The 26,279-nt window shown below is 39.1% G+C and overlaps 1 protein-coding gene across 1 annotated transcript in view; it reads right to left on the reverse strand.

Moving 5' to 3' along the window:
- The window catches only part of LOC148010402 (uncharacterized), a 43,322-nt gene extending 24,357 nt beyond the window's left edge, over positions 1-18,965 (reverse strand). The window contains exons 1-2 of the mRNA XM_087671292.1: positions 18,553-18,965; positions 18,224-18,424 (exon numbers count right to left, since the gene is read on the reverse strand). Coding sequence (XP_087527418.1) covers positions 18,224-18,424; positions 18,553-18,855 — 504 coding nt within the window. The 5' untranslated portion in view covers positions 18,856-18,965. The remainder of the gene's footprint in view (positions 1-18,223; positions 18,425-18,552) is intronic.
- Between the last annotated feature and the right edge of the window lie 7,314 nt (positions 18,966-26,279).

The raw sequence follows: 26,279 nt of genomic DNA on the forward strand, positions 1-26,279 counted from the left end.
GTCCTTGTTTCATGTACGCAAGTTGTGAACTGTAACGGAGGTGTGGACAAAGCTCTCTTCCCTTTACCATCAAAGCTCTATGGGGTCAGCTCAATTCTCAAGCTAGGTCCTTTCTCTTTATGATCCTACAAGATTCTGTCCTTATTCCATGTATGCAAGTTACGAACTGCAACGAAGGTGTGGAAGAAGCTCTCTTCCCTTTACCATCAAAGGACCTTGGCCCACTATATCACCCTAGAGGAACAATAATTTTGCAACAGTCTTAGTGATCATTTGCAGATCTGGGATGGTTGCATATGTACTTTGGTGATACTCCTGAAGTGGGAGTCACCCAGAAGTGATGTATGCTTTGAGTATATGCCGAAATTTCAATTATACTGCTGAAAGTCATCCACTCTACTGCTGTACATGTACTTGGACTGAACATTGCTCTCATTGACTGAAAATTTGGGGTGATATTAGCTGAATATTCAGCTCATTGTTTGTTGTTACAAATTGCAATATTGATCTTTAGGTACATTGCTGAAAAATGGCTGCAAATACTTCAAGCAACAATGACACTAAATCCCTTCTTGAAATCAAGAGGTTTGATGGCACTGGTTTTGACTTGTGGAAGGACAAGATGCAAGGCATTTTGTTTCTCAAGGATTGTGATGAAGCTCTTTTGGAAGTCAAGCCTGCAACTATGCAGATGAGGATTGGGCTAGACTCTACAAGAAGGACATTGCATACATTAAAATGGTTGTATCTAACGATGTTATTAAAAAGGACATTAAGCGTATTGATACAGCTTATGCCATATGGAAAAAGTTGATGGACACTTATGAAAATACAACTCCAGTAAATCAAGTGCATCTCATGCGCAAGCTTGTAAACATGGAGTTGGATGAGTCTAAGCTAGCATCGAAGCATTTGAGTGCTTTCACAGGAATTTTGAGCCAATTGCAAGAGTCTAGTTTGCAACCCTTCAATGATAAATTGAAGGCCATTTCGTTGTTGATAACTTTGCTTGATAGCTCAGAATCTTTGGTTGTTTCATTGAGCAACAACCCTGCTTTAACCTTCGATGGTGATAGGGGCTCTATTCTCAATTAGGAGATTAGAAGAAAGTCCAATGGAGAAAGCAGTGGTTCAGCCTATCATCTTAGAGGCAGGTAAGAAAAGAGAGGTGCTGAGAAACCCTTCACCCGCAGTTTTATGTTGTGTTTTGCATTTAAGGTTTCGCATTTTACGTTTAGAGTTTCACAATAGAAAGCCCCAAAAAGGGGCTAGGCACCCACAGTGGGGCCCCACCCTAGACAACTGACGCCCCTCCTTCGAGCGCGACCCTAGACAATCTCTTGCCTATTTATAGGCTCTCTGTCACTCATTCTTCACGGCTAATTCACTCAGTCCGTCACCTCTTCTCTCCAACCTCTCCACTACCCTCACATCCCTTTAGGAGGACATTGCAGTCCATCGTTCGTGGCTGTCTTCATCATCTTCCTTATGCTACGGCACCCTTGTTTCCTTGTATCACATTCACTCCATGATTCAGATCTTCATCATTCCATTCATCAGTTTTTCTTCTCTTCTCTTCTCTTCTCCATGTTTGCCGAGTTCCCTCCGTGCTACTTTCTCACTGGTACATCATCTTTTGACAAGGGGTAATGCAAGAGATAAAGGCAAAAGCACGAGTCAAAGCAAGGGCAGACAGCTGGATGTCACTTGCTATCAATGTGGACGTAAAGGGCATAAAAAGCCCGATTGTTGCTACTACAAGAAAGAGCAAGAAAGAAAGAAATAGCAAGGAAAGAAAAAGAATGATGACAAGAAAGATGATGACAGCTCTCCCTCAAAAGAAGTTGCAAAGGCAAATGTTGCATTTAGTGTGGTCATTGAAGAGCCCTTTGACACTGGAGAGATACTTGTTGCAGTCTCATGTAATGATGCAGATGTTATAGCAGCAAGCAAGTGATATGCACATCACTAAAAAGGAGGCAATTGATGCCTCACTTTCAGCTCATGATGGGCTGTTTCAATCATGGATAGTCGACAGTGGTGCCTTTTTGCATGTCACTCCCTCTTTGGAGTCATTTTCTGAATACACTTCAAGTTGCCTAGGCAAGGTTTACTTAGGCAACAATTATGCATGTGAAATAGAGGATGTAGGTACCATTCACTTGGCCCTTGAAAATGGCCAATAGCTAATTTTGTGTCAGATATGTACCTGGCATAAAGAAAAGTCTACTATCAATTGGACAGCTTAATGCAAGAGGGTATTTTACTACCTTTGGTGGTGAATCTTGGAAGGTCCACAAGGGCTCTATGCTGATTGTTAAAGGCAACAAAAAGGGGACTTTGTATTATTTGCATTGTAAAGCATTACCTGGCAAGTTTTTGGCTGAGGCTGAACTTCATTCACAAATGGAACTTTGGCATAAAAGACTTGGCCATATGAGCCAAAAAGGCCTTCAAGTTCTCTCCTCTTCAAGAAGATTTGATATAAAAGGTTTTGAACTTGACTTTTATAATGATTGTATATATGAAAAATATTGAAGTCTCCTTAATACTCTGGTGTCATTAAGAAGTCCAATGCTCTTGACTTAGTACATTCAGATGTGTGCACTATGCCTGTTAATTCACATGGGGGTGCACGGTACTTTGTCACTTTTATTGATGATTTCAGTAGAAAGTCATGGGTGTATGTATTAAAGAGCAAAAAGAAAGTACTGGATGCTTTTAAAAGTTTCATGCTTTGTTACCACACAGAAAGGGCTTAAGTTAAAAGCTATAAGAATGGATAATGGGGGCGAGAATATCTCTAATGAGTTCAAAAGGTTTTGGGAGATGCATGGCATTAAGAGGGAGTTGACAATCCCTTACAATCTTGCATCAAATGGCATGGCTGAAAGATATAATCGTACACTTTGTGAGAGAGTCAGATGCATACTGTCCACAGCTAATCTCCTACAGCAATTTTGGGGAGCAGCTCTTAAAACTGCAATCCATGTGCGCAATCACTCTCCCAATCGGGCATTGGAAAATGGCATTCCTGAAGAGGTTTGGTCTAGCAAACCTGCTTCATATGAACATTTGCATATCTTTCTTCACTATGACCATAGTCAAGGTCATAGACTCTCAAACCGATTTAGTAATTGCTTGTGGCAAGGCACAACCTGGTGGCCTTATATGATGACTCATTCTCTATCCCCGCCAATTGTTGATGGCTCTGAATTCCATCGCTCCATGCTTTAGCCACTACATGGCAGCCTACGAATAATAAACGTTTTTGGCATTTCTCCTTGGGACACCTTGGGTATAAATCTCTTTATGAGTTGTCACACCATCATATGGTTGAGAGCCTTCCCCACCTAAAATTGTTCACAGATGTTTATCAAGCCTGCCAGCTAGGGAAACAATACCACACACCATTTCGTCAACAACCTACTCATCAAGCTGAGGTACCTTTTAGATTGATTCATATTGAACTTTGCGGACCAATATCCGCTACCACCATTAATAGCACATTGTACTTCTTTTGTATTGTGACTTTTGTGCATATTCCTGTAAATCAAAGGACTAAACTAGGCATGAAATCCATTAAGGGGATCTTCATGGAATATGGAGATGAGGGAGAGATGGAATATAGAGTCTGGCTTCCTCTGGATAGGAAGATAGTACCCAACCAAGACGTAGTGAGGCAAAGTTACTGAAAAATGATACACATGGTGACCATGATAAGAAGAAGGTCAAATGTTAGCATGTACAAACAGCCATTCAGCAACCATTAGCTGAAGATTCTGTACCTTTTGATGCTGAAAATGAGCAGCAACCTATTGTACTACAGCCAGAAGATAATGGACAACAAATTGATGCACATGATGGAATAGGATAGCAAGAAGAACATGCTAAAAACAGGTTACAGTAGCAAGAAAATGTTGAAAATCAACCACCAGGTGATGGTGTGCACATACCTAAGGATGGAGGCCCGTTGCCTATCAATACAAATCATTGGGTAAGAAGGTCTCCCCGTGACAGTGCAGAGTTGAAGCGGAAGCCAATAGCGAAAGAGAGCTGAGAGCAGGCACATTAATCGAGGAGTTCAATGACTCAAAACTGAACAGTGTTTGATAGTGATAGAGTGAGAGTGAGTTGAGGGATGGGTGTGTACCAGTGTGGCACACACAAAGAATTAAAAAATGTATTTATACTTGGGATACGGTACACTTACACCTGTTAGAGTGGGTTCACATGTGTGAAGTAATATATACACGGAAGAGCGCGTAAAGAGCCTTTACACCCAACCACCTCCCACTTAAAGGTCCAGAGCGCCAACTCCCACAAGTCTGATGCAATGCTCATGTGGAGCCTTTGCATGACTTTTAGTGAGAACATCCGCAGGGTTATCTTGTGCAGTGTGACTAGACCATCATCCAGAACCTATCTGATAAAATAATACCGAACATCAATATGTTTGGTACGTGCATGAAACATGGAATTTTTAGCTAGGCATACAGTGCTCTAGCTATCACATCTAAGTACAAGAGTTTTGGTGGGTAGCCCAAAATCCCTAACCAAACGACCAAGCCAAACTCGTTCTTTTGAAGCTTCAGTGGCTAAAATATATTCAGCCTCAGTGGTAGAGAGTGCTACTATTTTTTGCAATCTAGAGCATCAAGAAACCACCCCACCCATCAAGGTAAAGATATACCCGCTAGTAGACTTACGAGTATCCAAGTCACCTGCCATGTCTGCATCACAATACCCCTGCAGGTCTAACATACCCTTACAATAGCAAATACATTTTCTTTGTGTGCCCTTAAGGTACCGTAAGATACATTTCACTACTTCCCAATGTGCTTTGCCAAGATTTGACATAAGCCTGATTACAACTCCCACTGCATAAGCAATGCCAGATCTAGTGGCAACCATAGCATACATGAGAGAACCACAAGCTGAAGCATAAGGAACAACCTTCATAGTACTGGCTATCTTATCATCTTTTGGGCAATCTGCTTTGCTAAGCTTAAGACAAGGTGGAAAAGGTACACCAAGAGACTTAGCATCAGCCATAGAAAAACAATCAAGTACTTTGCTAATGTACTTTTCTTGTGAGAGAAATAAGAGTTGTTGCTCTCTATCTCGTGTTACACGCATGCCCAAAATATGTTCAGCTACACACAAATCCTTCATAGAAAAGGCTGAATTCAGCTGCCTTTTCAATACATTAATCTGGCTTTTATGCTTACCAGCAATAAGCATATCATCCACATAAAGCACAAGTATAATAAGGCTTCTATCATCAGCCTTCTTAATATATAAGCAATGATTTGCACTACTCCTTTTAAATCCATGTGAGAGCATGAATGCATCAAACTTTTTATACCATTGTCTAGGAGCCTATTTCGAACCATACAAGCTTCTCTTAAGCTTACATACCAAATGCTCCTTTCCATGTATAACAAAGCCTTCGGGCTGTTTCATGTATAGCTCTTTCTCCAGATCACCATGCAGAAATGCAATTCTAACATCCATCTGATCAAGTTTAAGATCCATAGATGCTACAATGGCAAATAACACTGGAAGAGTGGTCATTTTGACAACAAGAGAAAACACTTCCTGAAAATCAATGCCCTCCTTTTGTGTATAGCCCTTAGCCACAAGTCTGGCTTTGTATTTGGGTTTGTCATCCACCCTTTTGATTTTATAGACCCATTTGTTAGAAATGGCTTTTCTATCCTTGGGCAATGTAACCAAATCCCAAGTATCATTCTAATACAATGACTTCATTGCATAGCTAGCTCCCACTTTTTCTTTAACTCACATGATAAGGCCTCTTTATACATAAGAGGCTCACCTTCATCTGTGAGAAAAATGCAGTCCAAAGAAGGATCAAATCTTTCTATAGGTCTCCTGACACGTGTAGACCTTCTTACCCAATGATCTGTGTTATCAGGTAATGGATCCACATCCAAGGGAATGTCAATGACCTCATTGTTTAGCTACTGAATTACATGTTCAGGTTGCTGTAATACAATTTCAGACTGCTGTAATTCAGCACGCTAATTTTGGTGCTCAAGCTGATGTTCAGCATCCCCTTGCTGCCCATTTTCATCTTGTTCAATAATGATGTTCTAATTGTCATAATCAGCATCAAAAGGAGCTGAATTTTCAGTGGCTAATGGCTGCTCAAGTAACTGATCATGCTGAAATTTAACTTTCTTTTCGTCTGAGTCATTAGATGTGACATTTTTCAATAGCTTTGGCTCATTGAATACCACATCCTAGCTACGTAGCACCTTTTTTATGCTTGGAACCCAAACTCGATAGCCCATTTCACCTTCATCTCCATAAGCCATGAAGATGCCTCTGAGATTTCATGTCAAGTTTGGTTCTGGTATCAACAGGTACATGTACATAGCATTCGCAGCCAAAGACTCTTAAGTGGCCATATGAAGCAGGTTTGCCAGACCAAACCTCTTCAGGGATGCCACTTTCAAGTACACAATATGGAGATCGGTTGCAAATATGCACCAGGGTTTTAAGTGCCTCTCCCCAAAACGATTGCGAGAGATTCGCTCAACCACACCATTAGATGATGGATTGTAAGGAGTTGTAAGCTCTTGTTTAATCCCATTGTCATCACAAAACTTATTGAATTCTTTAGACACATACTCTCCCCCATTATCTGTTCTTATGCATTTTAACTTTAAGTCTTTTTTAGTATTAACCAATGCATAAAACCTTTCAAAAACATCCAATGCCTCACTTTTCTACTTAAGCAAGTAGACCCATAACTTCCTAGAATGGTCATCAATAAAAGACACAAAATAACGAAAACCACTATGAGTTTTTATTGGCATGGTGCAAACATCAAAATGGACTAAATCCAAGACACATGCCTTCCTAGAGGCTCCATGAGAGTAGGGACTCTTTACATGTTTACCAAAAACACAATCATCACAAAAGTCAAGCTTTGAGCTTTTCACATCAACTGTTCCAAGTGAAGAGAGTGCCGACAAACTCTTTTGGCTCATATGTCCAAGATGCTTGTGTCATAACTCCATGTGTGATTGTACTTCAGCAAATGTAACAAACTTTCCAAGAAAAGCCTTGCAGTAGAGATAATACAGAGTCTCTTTTTACCACCTCTAGTGACTAGCATAGATCCTTTCTGTATTTTCCACATACCACCACCAAAAGTAGTGAAGTAACCTTTGCTATCTAGCTACCTAACAAAAAGCAAGCTCTCTTGATGCCATATATATACTTAATATCATGAAGAATCAATTCTTGACCATTTTCTAGAGCCAGGTGTATGGTACCCATTTCTTCAATATCACATGCATGATTGTTGCCAAGGTAGACTTTTCCAAGATTACCTTCTGCATAAGTAGAAAAACACTCTAAACATGGAGTTACATAAAAAGAAGCACCACTGTCAACAATTCACGATTGTGACAAACCATCGTGAGCTAATAACAAAGCATCTATTACATCTATTTTAGTGATATACATGTCCTCCATTGTCATGGCAAGCGGATCTGAAAATGCAACCAACAAATCAACATCTTTATCATCTTCTATTTCCTCAATAACAACACTAGATACCACATTTTCTTTTTCTCTCTTTAGGGGTAGAGCTGCCATCCTTGTCATTCTTTTTACCTTTTGTATTAGCCTACTTCTTGCATTCTTGTTCCTTTTTAAAGTACCTACAATCGAGCTTTTTATAGCCTTTGCGAGCACATTGATAACAAGTTACATCTTGCTTATTTTCCTTGCTTTTGCCGACGATTTTTGTTTTTATTTGCAGCATTATATCTTTGTTCAGTTCTTCCTCTTACATTGTAGGCTAATCCACTGTTTTCCCCACTTGCCTTGCATCTAATCTCTTCATTTAGAATAGAACCACGCACACCATCAAATGTCAAGTTGGGGTTATTGCTCAATGACACAACTAATGCTTTCCATGAATCAGGCAAGGTCATGAGTAAGAAGATAGCCCTCAATTTAGGATCAAAAGCTGGCAAACCTGCAACCTATAACTGACTCAAAATACCAGTGAAGGCATTCAAATGCTCTGAGGTAGGCTTGGACTCATCAAGCTTCAAGTTGACCAACTTCCGCATGAGATGTACCTGATTGACAGGAGTTGTATTCTCATAAGTAGCCTTAAGTTTCTCCCAAACTACATAGGCAATATCAAGCCCCTTTATATCAACCAAGATATCATCTGTGATGGCCATTTTAATGTAAGTAATGGCCTTTTTATTCATTTTAGCCCAATCCTCATCTGACAAAGCAACAAGCTTATGTTCTTCTAAAGCGTCATCACAATCCTTTAGAAAGAGTATACCCTGCATGCGATCTTTCCAAAGATCAAAACCATTGCCGTCGAATTTACAAATCTCAAAGAGATTCTTTGTGTCAGATGTAGAAGATGCGTTGCCAACCATCTTCAGCAATACACAGCTGCAATAAAGGGCTGAATGCTTTCAGCCCCTAGCAAGGTTACTGAATTGTAACAACATGTACACACTCTTGTACTTCCAAGATGTCCAAGAAGCAAATGTTCAGCTGCAAATTTCAGTCTCAAGCACTGATTACAGCATATGCACGAATCAAATCTGATACATTTGCATTAAGGATAGCTCCCACTTCAGTAATACATCACCAAAATTCCCAAATGCAATGACCCAAATGCTGTATTTACCACTGTTTCACTGCATAATGAGTATTCAGCAATATATGTACCAAGAGAAGCTGCCCTTTATCAACATTTGAAGCATCCAAAACTCAAAAGACTCCTACTCAGCAGTGAATCTGCTGCAAATTTCACTGTCCAGTCTTAAAACAACTCAAAATACATCACCAATGTGAAAAATCCCAAAATTTCTGCAGTGAATCTGCTCCAACTGCATAAATACATATTCCCGAGCATCAAGTACGGGTAAATGTTGCAGAAATTTTATGAATTCTGCAAAAGCCCCAAATTTTGGAGTCCAAGAGTGCACAATTTCCAAGAAATTGGCTCAACCAAGCCAAAAATTCACTTGCATTTGAGAATCCACAAAATTTCCGAGGCCTATGCACTCAATGTCTGCAATTTATGGTTCAGAAGTCACTGAAATATGTGTCAAGCACCAAATTTGGGAAAAGCCCCAAATTTTAAGGGGAAAATTTGCACAGATTCTGGCTCTGTACTTGCTCACGTAAACACTTGGAAAAGAGAGGAATAAATCAAACTAAAAATTTTCTGATTTTAATTTTTTTTAAAATGGGGCGTTGACCTTCCCGTCGTCCGTGCGACTACATGACGTCCATCGTCCATGCAGCCCGACACCCTGTCCCCGTCACGCGTGAGCGTTTGACACACGCGTCCAATCTCGTCACGCAGCAGCCCAGCAATCTGTCACGACTGCACGTCTCCAATCAATGCAGTAGTCGCACGTCGCAATTAGTCAGTCGCTTGGCCCGTTACGCCTACACCCAACCAATCAATCGCCTGGCAACCGTCAACTGCACTGTTCGACTGTTGACACCTGTTACCTACTTGCCTACTCCTCAACAGCCCAACAAACTGTTACGCCTGTTGGTCCCAATGGTGAGGAATCCACTGTCAACAATGGCTTCCGGTCACGATTGCCTGCTTGCGTGAGCCATTGGCTCTGATACCAATTTGCAAAGTTGAAGCAGAAGCAAATAGAGAAAGAAAGCTGAGAGCAGGCACATTAATCGAGGAGTTCAATGACTCAGAACGGAACACTGTTTGACAATGATAGAGTGAGAGTGAGTCAACGGATAGGCATGTACCAGTGTGGCACACACAAAGAATAAAAGAATGTATTTATACTTAGGGTACGGTACACTTACACCCGTTAGGGTGGAATCACATGTGTAAAGTAATATATACACGGGAGGGCGCATAAAGGGCCTTTACACCCAACAGTCAAAAGGCAGCCACAGAGGTTCCAGCCATCTTTGGATTCCATTTTATTGACTGATGAAGGTGAGCCTTTGACATTTAAAAAGGCACAGTCATGTGAAAACAAGAGAAAGTGGGAGCTTGCTATGCAAGAAGAGATGAAGTCTCTGTATATGTGAATAATGCATGGGAGCTTGTACCTTTGCCCAAGGATAGGAAAGCTATTCCTAATAAATGGGTTTATAAAGTGAAATGTATTGATGGGAAGCCCAAATACAAGGCACCTTTGGTTGCTAAAGGCTATACACAAAAGGAAGGCATAGACTTCCAAGAGGTTTTTTCACCGATGGTAAAGATGACTATGCTCCGTGTTTTGTTTACTCTCACTGCATCCTTGGTATTAGAGTTGGATCGGATGGATGTGAAGACTATTTTTCTTCATGGTGACCTGGATGAAGAGCTGTACATGAAACAGCCCAAAGTTTTTGCTATTCCAGGAAAGAGCATTTAGTTTGTAAGCTGAAACACAGTTTATATGGGCTGAGACAAGCCCCTAGACAGTGGTATAAAAACTTTGATACTTTTATGCTCAGCCATGGATTCAAATGCAGCCATGTAGTTCACTGTTTATACACTAAAAAGGCTGATGATGAAAGTCTTATTGTGCTGGTTTTATATGTGGATGACATGCTGATTGCAGGAAAGCATAAGAGTACTTTACATAAGTTTAGCCTTCTCAATGAAAGATTTGGGAGCAGTAAACACATTTTGGGCATGCGCATTAAAAGAGATAGAGGGCAGCATTTGTTGTTTCTCTCACAAGACAAGTAAATCAGCAAAGTACTTGACAGATTTAATATGGTTGATGCTAAGCCTCTTGGTGTGCCTTTACCACCACATTAGCTTGTGGCTCTTTGATGTACGCCATGGTTGCAACTCGTCCAAACATTGCTCATGCAGTGGGAGTTAGCAGCAAATTCATGTCTAACCCTAGCAAACCACATTGGGAAGCAATGAAATGTATATTTAGATACTTAAAAGGTACACAAGACAAGTGTATATGCTATGGAAAGGGTACACTAGAGCTGCAAGGATTTTGTGATTCGGACATGGAGGGGGATCTTGACACTTGAAAGTCTACCAATGGATATGTCTACTTTGGCTAGTGGAGCTATTTCTTCGTGTTCAAGGTTGCAAAAAATTGTAGCATTGAGTACTACAGAGGCTGAATATATTGCAGCCACAAAGCTATTTAGCTTGTCCATTTGGTCAAGGATTTGGGTCTTTCTTCATGTACTCCAATGCTTGGTTGTGATAGCCAGAGTGCAGTATGTGTTTCACACAAATACAAAACACATAGATGTTCGGTATCATTTCATTCGATAGGTCTTGGATGATGGCCTTGTCACATTGACTAAGGTTAAAACCCAAGATAACCCTGCAGATGTTCTCACTAAAACCCTTGCAAAGGCTCAGCATAAGCATCGACTAGTGGGAGTTGGATAGTTTAAAGGCACCACTTCGAGCCTTTAGGTGGGAGGTTGTTGGGTGTAAAGCCCCTTTGGGTGTAAATTCCCGTTTATCACATGTGTACTTATGAGTATGAACACACCCTTTACTTGTACCCTAACATATAAATACATTTTTATTCTTTGTGTACCGTGCAACACACTAGTACACTCTTATTCGATTCTCTCAGCTCTCAGCTCTATCCCTACTCATTCCAATCTCGCATTCCGGTTAGCACTCCAGCTTAATAGCATCCCTCTCCTCCCCGTTCTCTCCATATTTCACAAAAGGCTCATTCTGTTGGCCTTCATATTCCCTTCATAGCACCCTCAATACAGGTGTTTGTACTCCCTTCTTTGCCCAAAGAAGACTGGCTTGATGGTTCCAATTACTCACTTTGTTCGTGCAAAGTGGAGTGTATCATTAATACCTTTGATCTTTGGGAGTTTTTTACCCACCCTTTTCCCTATCTATTGTAGGATCCCACCCTTGGACCATCGATGGATTGTGCGGCTTCCTTATGAGCTTATAGAATTCTATCCTAGTGCATGTGTGCAAGTTGCAAAAAGCAACAAAAGTGTGGACAAAACCTTTTTCTTTGTATCATCAAAAGACATTTGTCCATCGGATTACTCTCAAGAAGAAATTACAGATACTCATTGTTGATGATTCTCCTTCCATGAAGAATCATAGCAATAGGTTGGAGGGCATGAGGGATGAGCTTGCGCCCGTTGGCAAGATGATCTCTTCAGAGGATATGGCTATGATTCTTTTGACTCAGCAGCTATCTCCCTCGTTTGATGTCTTCTAGATCAATCTTCTTACGTTGAGGACTCGTAAGAAGCTTCTATGGGAGGAGCTTGCCCCACTTATTTTGGAGCATTACGAGCGTGGCAAAGAGTTAGCCAGTGGATTCACCTCCACCCAAGCTTTTGTTGCAGGTTTGGGAGGGGGGAAGAAAAAGAAAGAGAAGTCAAAGACTAAACTACAAGAGAGTTCTTCAGGCTCTTGACTCTGACTCAAAGAAGCCTAAATGCCCATATTGTGGAAAGGGGACACATCCAAAGGAGAAATGTTGGAAGAAGTACTCTCACCTTCGTCCAAGAACAAAGGATGGAGCTAATACATCTAATCCTTCTACCTCTACACCCAAAAGTTACCCATGAGTCAGTGTTTCTTCATATTGTTGACTTGGAGGAGCCTTCTTCAATGGTTGCCTCATCTTCTGAGAGGCCTTGGTTGGTTGATAGTGGAGCTTCTGCTCATATGACTCCACGAGGTGATTTGTTACAAAATTTATGCCCTTCTCAAGGTTTAGTTACTATTGGCGATATTGTATCAGTGCCTATATGTGGTATTGGCTCTTTGCCTTTATTTCCTAACCGCGCGTCAAGCTCCCTTTCACAAGCCCTTTATCTTCCGGATTTGGGCTTCCCACTCCTCTCAATTTATGGCCTTACTAGGCTTGGTACCCAAATTGTCTTCACTGAGCAGGCCATTTAAATTGAGGATTCTACTACAGGGACTGTTGTTGCGACAGGTTGGCAAGAGAGCGGGCTTTATAGGCTCCATTCCCCTTCTCTTATACAAGGTCCTCCGAGACAATTGTCTAGTGCTACACCCCTTCTTGCTTGTGTACCATCTTTTCCACAAGTTCCTTCCTGTTCCCCGCCCTCTCCTCCGATGGTTCCCTCATACCCCCAATCCCTTTCAAAGGCGGATGATCTCGATGATGTGGCTGTGGATTTCCTGGCCCCTAGTGTTTCAGGGGAGGCTTCCCAAGATCGTAGAAGATTCTTCATCGGCAGACTTCATCGACCGACTTCATCGATATTGACATTCCTCTTGCCACCGCAAGATCCGTTTCTCCCTTGGCCTTCCGCCACATCCAAGATCTGAAAAGGGGTGTTAGGAATCATGTTTGTCATGCCTTGTTATCTCATGTCTATGAGCCTCACTCTGAGTCACACGAGAACTTTTGGAGCTCTAACATGTCTGTCATATGTTTTGATGGAGAAAGCTACTCATTTTAAAGTGGGCTATTTGGGTGCATTTCTTTTGTTTGTCGGGTTTCAGTGTGTTTTCCATGAGCAGTTTTTGCATTTCCCAGGCTGTCCACACGTGCCGAACATTGTCCTTGTGTGTCAAATTTTTTAGTGGCCATCTGGCATTTTCTAGGCATTTATTAATTGCTAGTCAGCCAGTATTTATGGCATTTATTGCTATAGATCGGTCAATTTAGGGCATTTATGGCTATTTATAGGTTGTCCATCCCATGCTTGATAAATTATCTATTTCAATTTTCCTCCTCTCCGGCAAGTGCACACTCCAACTCCATCATCTTCCTTCGTCTCCAGTGCTTCCGTCATCATGAATTTGATCTGGTGCCCTCAGTGACGGTATGGGCTACGTGCAAGGACTGATCAATCCATCATCATTGTATCAACATTCTTCTTCAATCAGTGCAGTATTCTTCCCTCATCTTCTACTTCCTCTCTCTCTCTCTCTCTTTGGTCTCATAGGCCAACTTGGCCTCTTGTAGACGTTAATATAGCTTTCTTTCTTTCTTTCTTTCTTCTTCTCCTTCTCCTTCTCCTTCTCCTTCTCCTTCTCCTTCTCCTTTTGCTCCTGCTCCTGCTCTTGCTCCTGCTCCTGCTGCTCCTCCTCCTCCTCCTCCCTCCCTCCCTCCCTCCCTCCCTCCCTCCCTCTCTCTCTCTCTCTCTCTCTCTCTCTCTCTCTCTCTCTCTCTCTCTCTCTCTCTCTCTCTCTCTGTGTTTGTGTTTCTCTTCCGTCGCACACTCTCACATTTAGATGCAAGACTGCAAGCCTATCTCCCAACCATTCGAGACATGACATGCCACATGTTAACACTTGAGGATGCAAAATATCCATTTTATCTCTCTCTCTATCAATAGGCTATTGATTGTCTTTTGTACTTATGCAACAGACCACTAGATATTTAGTCTAGGATTTCTTAGTTGCTACACTTCATGCACAACCCTAGCTCTAAGCATTGGAAAGCTATAAACTTTGTCTTTCCTTATCTCAAAGGCATTCAATAGATGGGTCTATTTTACCCTCGAGGCACTTCTCTTTGCTTGTATGCATTCAAGAACAGTGATTGAGCTAGTTGCTTTGATACCAACTATCCACTAGTGATAATTGTTTCGTGTTTGGTGCTTAGCCAGAAGCAATCTATGTGGTTACATCCAGATGTGAAGCTAAATACATGGCAACATTTACAACTACATTGGAATTGTGTGACTTTGATGCCTTTTGGTTGATCTCAATGTGGGACAACAATCAACCACTCCTATCTATAATGAGAATTGAAGTGTCATGGCAGCTACACGAAACCCAATGTTTCATGCTCACACTAAGCACACTAAAATGCATTAGCATAAGAATGGCTCCATGTAGAGAATATTAACTTAGTTTGTGTCCCTAGACAAGATAATTTGGTAAACGTTTACTAAGGCTCTTTGGAGAGAAAAGTTTCATGCCTTCCACAAGGCTTTAGACTTACTACCATTTGGATATTACCTTTTAGCTGGAGAAGCATTTTTTTCTCATGTGGACACTACTTTGGGTTTGATATTCTAGTGCCTTAGGAATCGCACTTTCATTCGATCATTCTTATATTAGTGGATGTGACCTTCTAGCAAACTTTTTACTCTCTTATTGTTCACTATGCATATTGTGTAGGTACGCATGTGCACATGCAATTGAGCATTGACCCAACATTACAAGTAGTTCGATAGCATTTATGGCAAGGCAGCACTTTATGATGGCACTCCCTCAAAATGTGCCAAATTTTTCATGCATTTAATGCCTATTTTAGGCAGATCAATGCATTCATTGCTTCAATCAACACATTTATGAGCAAATAGTTATGGCAAGGTGGCAATGTTGAGCTAAAATAATCATTACATGCTGAATTAGACTCTTAAACAAAAATGCTTAATTAAAGAAAACCCTAAAACAGTGTGCGGTTCAAGAGAGTTTAAAACGATGTAAGGTACAAGGTCCTAAAACTTTCTGTAAATAGGTAGCTGCCCTCCATTTAGTCTAATCTCGTTTTTCTAGGTTTTCGTCCCTTTAACTTGGCTATGCACACCCCGTTTACGAAGGATATCTTAGGCAAGGCTGCCCAACCTTGTCTATACCCATCCAAGGCCCATTTCCAACCTTCATCGCACAATCCATACCTCTCCGATCAGATGCTAAGTCAAAATACTAAAGTTGTGAATGAAATTCAAGTAATAGACCTTGCATTAGCTCGAACAATAGCAAAGGCATTCCTAGCCTTCCATAGGCAAATAACCTCACATGGAACAAGAGCGAGATCAAGTTGGGGTTCCAACCCCTCCACAAGATCCCACAGGTTCTATGAGTCAAAGACATGTCTCATCAAGTTCGGCCAAATGGTAAAGTTCAACCCGTCAAAACGAGTCTTTTCAATGAAGGAATGTTTGGTTGAATAAGAGAGAGAACCATGAGGTGTGGGATAAGTAAAATAAGATGGATAAGAAGGAGATTGTGGAGGTGGGTAGGTCACGAGAAGGCCCACTACATGATGCCACAGAGGCAAACTATGGTACCAACTGATCCACACTCGCTAATGGCTAAGTAGCATTCCCAAGCCATAAAAACCCCAAACGGGAAAGGGTGTGGATGGAAGGATGAAACTCCATCATGGAGACATCGTCCGGCCAAGGAAAAAAGGTCCTAAAGGGCGCGCCCAAGGGTGAAAACCCCCCTAGAGTGATGCGTGCAGATATGAAAGGTAAATTCAAGTTGCTCATGTCTTCTCAAATTATAGACATAAGTGACAAAAGAAAGACATTTTACACCCTCTATTTATCTTTTTTTAAATGGTAATGGGCTAGGTAAGCAAAGCACAGCATGCTAGCTTGCACCTTGGCTCCAAACACTTTTTTATTCTTCACTGATTAGGACTGCTGGACTGCAAAATTGTGGCTGCTCAGTGCTCCTAAAGTGCAAATTTTGCAAGGTTGTTATCAAGGAAAACACAGCTGTCAAAATTTGTTGGGGAGAATGCAGCCGTTTTAGGTGCAAAAACAAACTGCTTTGAGAACTTTCTGGCTTGGGATTCAGCAGCTCTACACAAAAGGCAACTGCTCTAAAATCTTCTAGTCTGAAAGCACACTTGTATAGAAAAATGAGTTGTATGTGTAAACCTGGCTAAAAGATGTTTCAGGCAAATTTGACCTATATGCAAATCAATCTGGCTTACAGTAGCTACAGTAGTTAATCAGTCAGTGTATCCATTATTCATACACAATGCAATTTTGAAAATAATCCCATTCACAAGTCTGCAAGTCAAAATGGACAACCCTGTGCATACTGTTAATAAAGAAAACTATGAAGAGAATAATTTCCTTATCGTATGGTATGAACCTTAGCTGGCACAACCTATTGTACTCTTCCAAATGATACTTCAAAGTACAAAATGGTGTTTGTGACTCAGTTTTATTAACAGTACCTCAAACCCATCTTAGACGCTCTGGATTTTCAGTCCATGTACACTTCAGCAAGGCACAAAAGCCCTGTGCTTTCGCTTAACTTTACACTCATAATAGTCCACAACATGATAATCTATCATAGAGTATTATGCTGTGTTTCTTGTCCACGTTTTTACAGAAAGCTACAAATCTCAGGTTCATCCCAAAGCTCAAGGGTAGTCAGGCCTATTTACAAAATCCTCTCGATTCATAGTACTTACTGTAGCTGAGGAATGTATTGAGGAATTCTCTAACCAGTTAGCAGTCTTCCAATACTTCAGATGCAAATCTCAGACCACTCTTTTGTGAAGTCAGTATGTGTCTCTGTTTGTATCTGCTTGGTCCCAGTTCTTGTACTTAGAGTACACATTTTTCTTGTGCTACAACTATAACACCCTTTGTATGCACAACTCGATAAATCTTGAGATAGTATTTTATAATTCACAACCGCCTAAAAACACCAACTCCACCAGCCTATACAACACCATGTTTAAGAGGCTCTTACATACTCATCTAGCAGAGTGAGTATAAAGTGTTGAGGGAGCTCTCAGCTGATCACGAGCAAAATTGTTGCTCTCTTATCCTGCATCTATGGAGTGAGACTCATGTCAACTCACAAGATGCTTGGCTGTATCTCCAACCAGTAGCCTTGATCATTCTTTCTAGCATTATTACAGCCTTCCCCTTCCTTTCCTCTTTCTCCAGCCTTTTGCCTTCTCCCTCAACTCTCTCCAGGCTCCCTCCCCAAAACCTTATATTCCCTCCTTCCTCCCTTCCCTTCACCCCAAAGCCTTTCTTACGTCACCTGGTCCCTCCCATCCTTCCCTTGCACTAATGCCCCCAACCTTCCCTCCCATCATCTCCTCCTTTACCACCCTACCCCAGTCCACTCCATTTACCTTCTCCCCTCCTCTTTCCCTCCCCCTCCTTTGATATGTGTGTCTTGAGCCATCTTTTCCCGATGGCAATTGATTCACATTCTTGCAGATTAGTCTCACTTTGTCTGGATAACCCGTTCATTGGCAGTCTTTTCCAATTCTGCACTGCTTAAGGCTAATTGGTGCAAATCTCTTGAACAACCTCACATATCACTATTCAAGTTTATGACTATAACTGCAAATAGCAATCTATATTTGATGTATATTTGTTCTGCATGTGATAGCATCTAAAGGAGCATTCAAAAAGTCAGTTAGAAGTACTAATTTCCTCAACAACATGTTAAAATCGATTTGACGAATTCCTCATTTTTTATGACAGATCATGTGTAACTTAGTCATACCTCCCCTCGTAGCGTCACAGATAAGCCAACAGGCATGCCCTGCCGGATCTTGAAACCTGCTATGGCTTTCTTGGCCCTGGTGATGACAGGTCGCTGTCCTGTCACTGTGGATATGTCCTTTATGGCAGTTTCAAGGATCTTAGCATTTTGTGAGGCTTCTCCGATGCCACAATTCACAACTATTTTCTCCACCTTGGGAATCTGAAGCAATTAACAAGTGAAACTCAAAGCCGTGGGGAAGACTGGCAAATATCCCACGACAAGACTTGTAATCTTGTACGTTTTCTTCACAGAAAACAGTATAAGATGGAAGAGGCATTGTGATGTACCTCGAGAAGGTTTGTGTACTTGAACTCCTCCTTTAGAGCTGGAGCAACCGAGTTGACGTAAATGGTCTTGAGCCTGGACATGCCACTGGCTTCCACATCCACTGGGGGGGCAGAAACAGCGGCCGCTGAAGAGGCTCGCACTCGCAAAGGACATCTTGTTCTCAAGGCAGACGGATAGACGGCCACCTGCGCGAGGCGATTGGAAGGAGGTGCAAAGTCCTTGCTCGGAAGAAATGAAGGAGAGCAGGACGAAGGAGGTGAGGCAACGGAGGCCGGAGCAGCCATAGCCATAGACATGATCATACGCTCCGTTTTGCTGCCGAGCCTTATCTATTCATGTAGAAGATGTTGGTAGCACCAGGGAAATTCTTTAGGCTCTTGTCCCAATCTTGCTAAGGCCTCTTTGCAAGGCCCTCCTTGGTGGTTTCCCCAATGGAATGGACGCCTAATCCTTGCCTACACTGCCAGCCAGCATATAAATGGGCGTTCATATGACCATAATCGATATCTACATCTATACTATATTATTATTTTGGCTATGGTTTCGACAATAATCAAATCACCAAAATGATTCTAAACTTGACAAAAACTTCCAAACCTAAAGTAAAAATTTCTCCTAAAGATTACAGTTTATCATCTTAAATGCCTTTGTCAAAGATTCGTTTTCTTTGTCTCTCCGTCTCCCATCTCTCTTTCTTCCAAAACAAGGTAGATCTCTCTCTCTCTCTCTCTCTCTCTCTCTCTCTCTAGTAGAAGGGCAACCATAACAGGTGGCTATGGCTCTGTCAGAAAGCAATGATGGGCAATTGCAGTGATAGTAGGAATACAATCATTGATAAGATAGAGAGAGAGAGAGAGAGAGAGAGAAACTAACCTTCAACTTAAATAAGGTGGTGTAATCACAAGGGCCTGCCAAGGTAAGAAAGAGTAGAGGCTACATTGAGAGGCTAAACGAATGTGAAAAAACTAGAAATGGAAAATTTAAATAGCAATGCATTCAAGCTCTAAATAAGCTAGGATAATGATGAGTTTTTTTATAGAGCTTTCAAAATTGATTAATCAAATCACACCTAATGACTTTTTTATGCTCAATCTCAAGCTTTTATTTTCCAAGATAATTCATAGTAAGAGAGATATCAAGATCCATTAGAATTTTATCTATCGTGTTCTACTATGTATACTTGGTTTACAAATATACTCAACATGTCAAACATGTGCATGCACATGTGTGTGCAAGGTACACACATGTGGACATGAGTGTGTTTGTGAGTAGACTTGTACATGTATGCATGTTAAATATATAAAATTTGCAAATAATCATGCATATAAACATATGTATCATCCATGCATGCAAACAAAGTAGTTACGAAACTATCAATAATGTCTCAAAGAGGTTCCAAGACTTGTATAGCATAGTAAAAGTACACTTATATCAATAAACTTTGTAAAAGAGTGGATGAGTCATAAATTGTAATCATCTCTATGAGAATGGAGAACCAGAGAGAGAGAGAGAGAGAGAGAGAGAGAGAGAGAGAGAGAGAGAGAGAGAGAGAGAGAGAGAGAGAGAGAGAGAGAGAGAGAGAGAGAGAGAGAGAGAGAGAGAGAGAGAGAGAGAGAGAGAGACACACACACACACACAAAGGGACGGAGGGAGGCAAGGAAATGGGTTGCCTATCTGGATTAGGGATGGTTTGAGAAGGAAGAAGGCATAAATGGATACACTATTGTTGAGTTGCAAATAGTTTCGGCCAATAGATTGGACCCATTACATAGAAAAATAGAGAGAGAGAGAGAGAGAGAGAGAGAGAGAGAGAATATAGAGCATGTTACATAAGTAATGGACAATTATGGTAGCTTGATAGTGCTTCTGCATTTTGGCCATAACCTTTGTATACAATAACGGATTAAGGTATTCTATACCCCAAAATGAAGAGCTATCAATCTGATCAATTACAGAGTTAATTCTATGTAGTTCTTTTTTTTTAATTTTACACATAACAAAACAATTCCAATTTGGACACTAGCTCGCACTTAGATGCCCTTGGATTACTCCTGCTAGCCTAGGATTGCACAAAAATTTCCATGGATTTGTTGACTTAAAAGATTTATCATGCTAGTTTTTATGCTCATTTTGCAAAGATTATTATTGATTTATGAAGACAATTTGTATGTACTTCCGATGCACTCTTTTGTGCTCAAAAGACAGTCAAAATGTTGGGAAATCTTATAGAAAATTCATTTGCCTTTGAGAGCACTAAAATATCATTTATGCATTAGTTTTATGTTGCTTTGATATTTGGATAGCCATTGCTTGGCTTTGTGATTTGCAATCCGTTGCTCTATTTTGAGCTTGCATTTGGGTATTCCTTGTTGCTTTAGTATGCAAAAATACTTTTGTCATTATGGTTTCTTCATCAAGTTCAGAGAATGCATTGTTCAATATATGAAAAGCTTGATGGTACAAATTTTTTATACTAAAAAGGGCAAATCTACAATGTGTTGGTCCAAAAGAGGCTGATGAAGCCGATCATATGTAGTGAGGATTAAGCTTGAAGACATGGATACTTATGTGCGGGAGCAATTAGATGAGTTGCCATGCTCCACTATTATGTTGACCCTCTCAAATTCTGTGTATTTTAATGTGAAAGACACAACAAGTGCATATAGTGTATGGAAAAAGATTAGTATTCTATATGAAAAAGAAAGCATAGACTTGCAGGTTTACTGATTGAAAAAACTCATTAATATATGCATAGAGGAGGGGGCTTTGATATCTAATCACCTCAATGAGTTCAACACCATTTTCAACCAACTGACATCTCAAAAGATTGTCTTTCATGATTCAGTGAAGGGCATGTTCTTGTTAGTCACCTTACTTGAGAGTTGAGATACTTTTCGAACTACCATTAGTAACTTGGAACCTACAAGTGGTTTTATGAGTGCTAATATTAAGAGCAATTCACTCACTAAGAAGGTGAATAGAAAGAAAAATATTTGGAATTGTTTTTATCTCAGTGAAAGCTGGGCTCACTTCCATGTAAATTGTAAAATTCAAGTGAGGCATGAGCTCAAAGGGTTTTGATCTAGTAAGTTGAAAAACAATTATAAAATGTAAAATATTGTGTGCAAGATGAGAGAAGGTGGATCTAAGCTAATGCAATGGAAGGGTAATTAAAAAAAATTGAGGCCATCTCTCAAAACTAGAAAGTGAATGGATAAGTTCATTCCTGTGGTGTGAGAGCTCTTTTCTTGCTTCTTGCTTGTGAGAGGGGGGGAGTGTGAGGTAGAGTGATGTGGAGAAGCTCTTGCTGCTTCTTCTTCTTCGCAAAGCTTGCACAACAATTGAGTCAAATGAGGTAGAGCTTGCTTGAGGCATGTTACAAGGATCATGGAACCATCAATGACTGTTTTTGTAGATAGACTACAACACGATAAGGTAAATTACTGAGTTTTTTTTTTTGAGAGTTTACAATGGTCATGTGAGAGATTACCATAGATGTGTTGCTTGAAACACTTCAAACAATAGGTATTCCATTAAGTTGGACATGTGTGGCTTGTGAAAGCAATGAGAGTAAACCTTCCAGTGCTATAAGTCAATCTAATTGGCCATAAGATAAATGCAAGAGTTTTTTGGTAGAGTTATACCTTTTTTTTAAAGAACATGCATAGAAAGAAGTAGAGTTGAAGGAGATTATTGAAGCAAGGAGGATAGAGATTGCAAAGACAAAGTGCTGACATTATTGTTCCAAAAGAGATTTTGATATTAATTAATCTAACATATGTTAACAATCTAGTGAATAGAGCATCGTTTTTGTGAAGGCTCTTATAGAATTTTGCATCGTGAAATATGTGATGGAGTGCCAAATATGTTTACGAAATCTAAGACGGTCTTTTGGAGCTATGAAAATAGGTTGTCTCATGTTTATCTTACATATCATTGTTCTTTCAAAAAGGAAAAGGAAAAAGATATATAAATTTAATTAATGGAATTGAATTTTTAAAAGTAAATAATTTGGGCAAAATGTGAGTAAAAGAATACACAAATAACTAAATTAAGAAACATGAGAGTCCACCGATAAGGGATGGGACATTATCATGCACTAGGGAATGCAATTTGGGGAATGGAGAGTGAGCATGATTTGGTGGAATTTCGATGTATAAATATCTAACTAGAAAACCAATAAAGCTTAATCCAAATTCTATATAGTGATGCAAATAGTTGAGTAATAAGTTTTTTCCATGAAATCTTAAACTAGAAGTAGCATCTATGACATATGCTAAAGTGGAATGTGTATGTTCTTTCATTAGCCTTTGCAGTGTGATTGATATTACATGCTAGATTAAAATCCTCAAGAGTGGTTGTTGAGCTAAAGTGCTTGAAAGTTCAACTTTGTGGTGACTAGTGACCCCAAAATTAAATGGTTTCCACTAGTTAATCACGCATAAGCTAAACAAGCACTTTGGAAAAAAACAAAAAGCATGAATGTTTGTGACTAAAGTTGAATCCCCTAAATCTTTTACATAAACTAATACACCAAAAAAAGTTGTTGGATTCATATAAACATTGCTTTGTTGATGATTGTCCACCTAAGTTTTCATCATCTAGTGGAGAATTAGATCACAATATAGAGCTTTGCCCTGTGATAACTCCATTGCACAAAGCTCCATATAGGCATAATTCTTTGCATAAAAAAGATTTACAAAGGCAAGTGACTGTGTTAAATAAAGGTTTGATCTGTTTCGATTCTTATTCATTTGGTATACCTATCCTTTTGGTTAAAAATAAAAAGAAAACTTATAAGATATGTATTGATTATATGGCACTAAACAAAGCGACTCTAAAAAATTGACACCCTATTCTAAGGGTAGACAATTTCTCAAATCAAGATATCATCAAATTTATATGGATTCAGCTAATATGTTCAAGACTGCATTTAGGATAAAGTTTGGACATTATGAATTTATCATTATGCCTTTTAGTCTACTAATGCGGCAACAATATTTGCATGTATGATAATTCAAATATTCTTAGATTGTCAATGTTTTGTGATTGTTTTCCTTGATGATATTATTGTTTTCGATAAATTAGAGAGGAACATAAGAAGCATCTTAGAACTATGTTTGATGTATTACATAAGAATCACTTATATGCAAATCTTAACAAGAGTTTGTCTTTCCAAAATCAAATTGAGTACTCAGGATATATTGTATCATTTAAAGGAGTTAATGTGGACCCAAAGAAAGTTAAAACGATAAAAGACATGTCCATCCCTAAGATTATGTAGGCCATTAGATTCTTTTTGTTTAGTCCTAATTAATAGAAATCTTATAGCACATTGAAATATCTTTTGACCCATGCTTCTATACTCCAATTTGCTAGTTTTTTCTCAACCTTTCTTCTAGAAGTGATTGGTGGTAGTGGTTTAGGCATACATAAATTTTGAATGCAAAACAAGCACATCCTATTTCATATGAAAGCCAAAAATTTAAACCCTTAGAACAAAATTATATTAGTTGTGACAAATAACTATTGGTTGTGGTGCATGCATTAGATGTCTTCAAACATTATCTTATGGAACTTAAAGTTTTTATCAAAAGATCAATAAGCCATCAAACACTTATTATTGAACTCACTGATCTTTGACAGCCATATCAAATGGAGCCTCTTTATCCAAAATTTTAACTAATGATTCAATACAAACATGGACATGCTAATATGGTTATAGATGCAAATTTGAGTCATAGACCTAGTGAACATGTTTCTTCATATCATTAGCTTGGCTTTAATCATAGTAAATGTGTATTTATGAAACATATGTTTAGTATTGAAGGTGATGCCATGATTCCTACATATGCACTAGATTCTAATTTTTCTATTGTTTAGCAAAGATTTCATAACATTAATACTACTATTTTTTATCATTATATACACATTGATGGATTCTTGTATTATCAAAGAGAAATCTATGTTATTGTACCTTTTAGGAACATCACAATGAATTAAATGTATGCACCACCTTACATGGAACATAGAGAAATTCAGTCTAGTATAGCTACATGTAAGGAATATTTTTATTGGCCTACAATGAAGCATGATATTGCAAAATCTATGTATGAATGCATTGTGTGTCAATGATTAAATGCCGGCATGGTAAACCTTATGGATTACTTATGCCTTTACATGAACCTCATGACCCATAGGAGTAAATCTTTATGGATTTTATTACTAGTCTTCCCTCAATACACATGGACTATAATGGATAGACTCAGTAAACAAGCTTACTTTGTCCCTTGTAAAAAGACACTAACTACACCATAAGCTACTAAACTTTTTATCAACACTAGCTTTCCTCATCATAGATTTCAAAAAGTACTACTCCTCTCGGATCATGATGGTAGATTTTGTGAGCACTTTTAGATAGTGTTGTTTAAAAATCTAGGTTCTAAGATGGACTTTACTTCAACTTTCCACCCCAAAAATAATGGTCAAACTGACGTAACAAATAGTACTAGTAGCTTGACCTTTTTAGATCCTACACAATAGACTAACCAAACAATTGGGATCTACACTTACTTATCCTTTAGTTTACGTATAATAACACCCCACACTCTACTACTAGTCCAGCATCTTTTGAAGTTATGGAAAGAAATTATGTATTCCTATGACCACTATAGCTACTAATGTTCCACTTGTTGATACTTTAGCTAGTGACTATAGGAAAATTTTGAAAGAAATGATTGAAAAGATTAAGCGACCATAATTGATATATGCATCCTAAGCAAATAATAAATGCAAGGTTGTTATATTCAAAGAAAATAATTTAGTTTGGTTTTACATTGAAAAGAGAAGGTTGAAATCCATTGAGAGGCTTCTAAAAATCAAACTAGTTGCCATTTGATATTATTCATAATATCAATGATAATGCATTTAGATTGGTTATTTGTCCTCGTTGGTAGACTCATAATTCTTTTCATATTAGCTTGTTGAATCTTATTAAGGGAACCCCACTGGTAACTTCACTTGTAGATGATCCTCCACTATTAGAGAAAGATATAGAAATCTTAGTACCCGAAGTCATTCTGACTAGACTAGACTACAGTTAAAATAAAAAATTTGTATCATATGTATCTAATGAAATATATAAACCATTCTCTTAAAAAATCCCAATGGATTTAAAGGACAACAGTAACCCTAACTTATGATAATCTAATAGTTGTCTATTACTCATAGTTACATTAATGTCCAATGGGTACATATTCACCACATGAGAAACCCATGGGAAAGCGTTTTGTGAAAATTCATGGTTATCTTATTTTCATATGAAATGTATATGTGAGATAGTATATATATTTTTTTGATTTACTGGTTGATGCAGTGTAGATTTGCGGCATGAGGTAGCACTTGTATATGGTTGGTCACCCTTATAGTTTTATTTGTTTTATTAATTGAGGATAGTTGTATTTTAATCCCTATGTTATGAAATTTTTTGAAATTCACTATAAAAATAAGTTAATAAGCATATTATTAGATGAAATTATGTAGAATAGATATTAAAAGAAGTGTATTTTAATGCATAGGATTTATTTATTAGGATATTATATGCGCATATGCACAATTTATTTATTTGGATGTAACTATTGTGCAAGGCCTAGAGGGCTTGATTATTATTTTAAATTATACACCTTTCAATAGGTTTAGTAAAATAGGAGCTAGAAATTATTAGGAC

This window comes from Lygodium microphyllum, chromosome 29, assembly GCF_053477565.2.
Source record: "Lygodium microphyllum isolate KBCC chromosome 29, Lygodium_microphyllum_v1.1.10, whole genome shotgun sequence".
Classification (NCBI taxonomy): domain Eukaryota; kingdom Viridiplantae; phylum Streptophyta; class Polypodiopsida; order Schizaeales; family Lygodiaceae; genus Lygodium; species Lygodium microphyllum.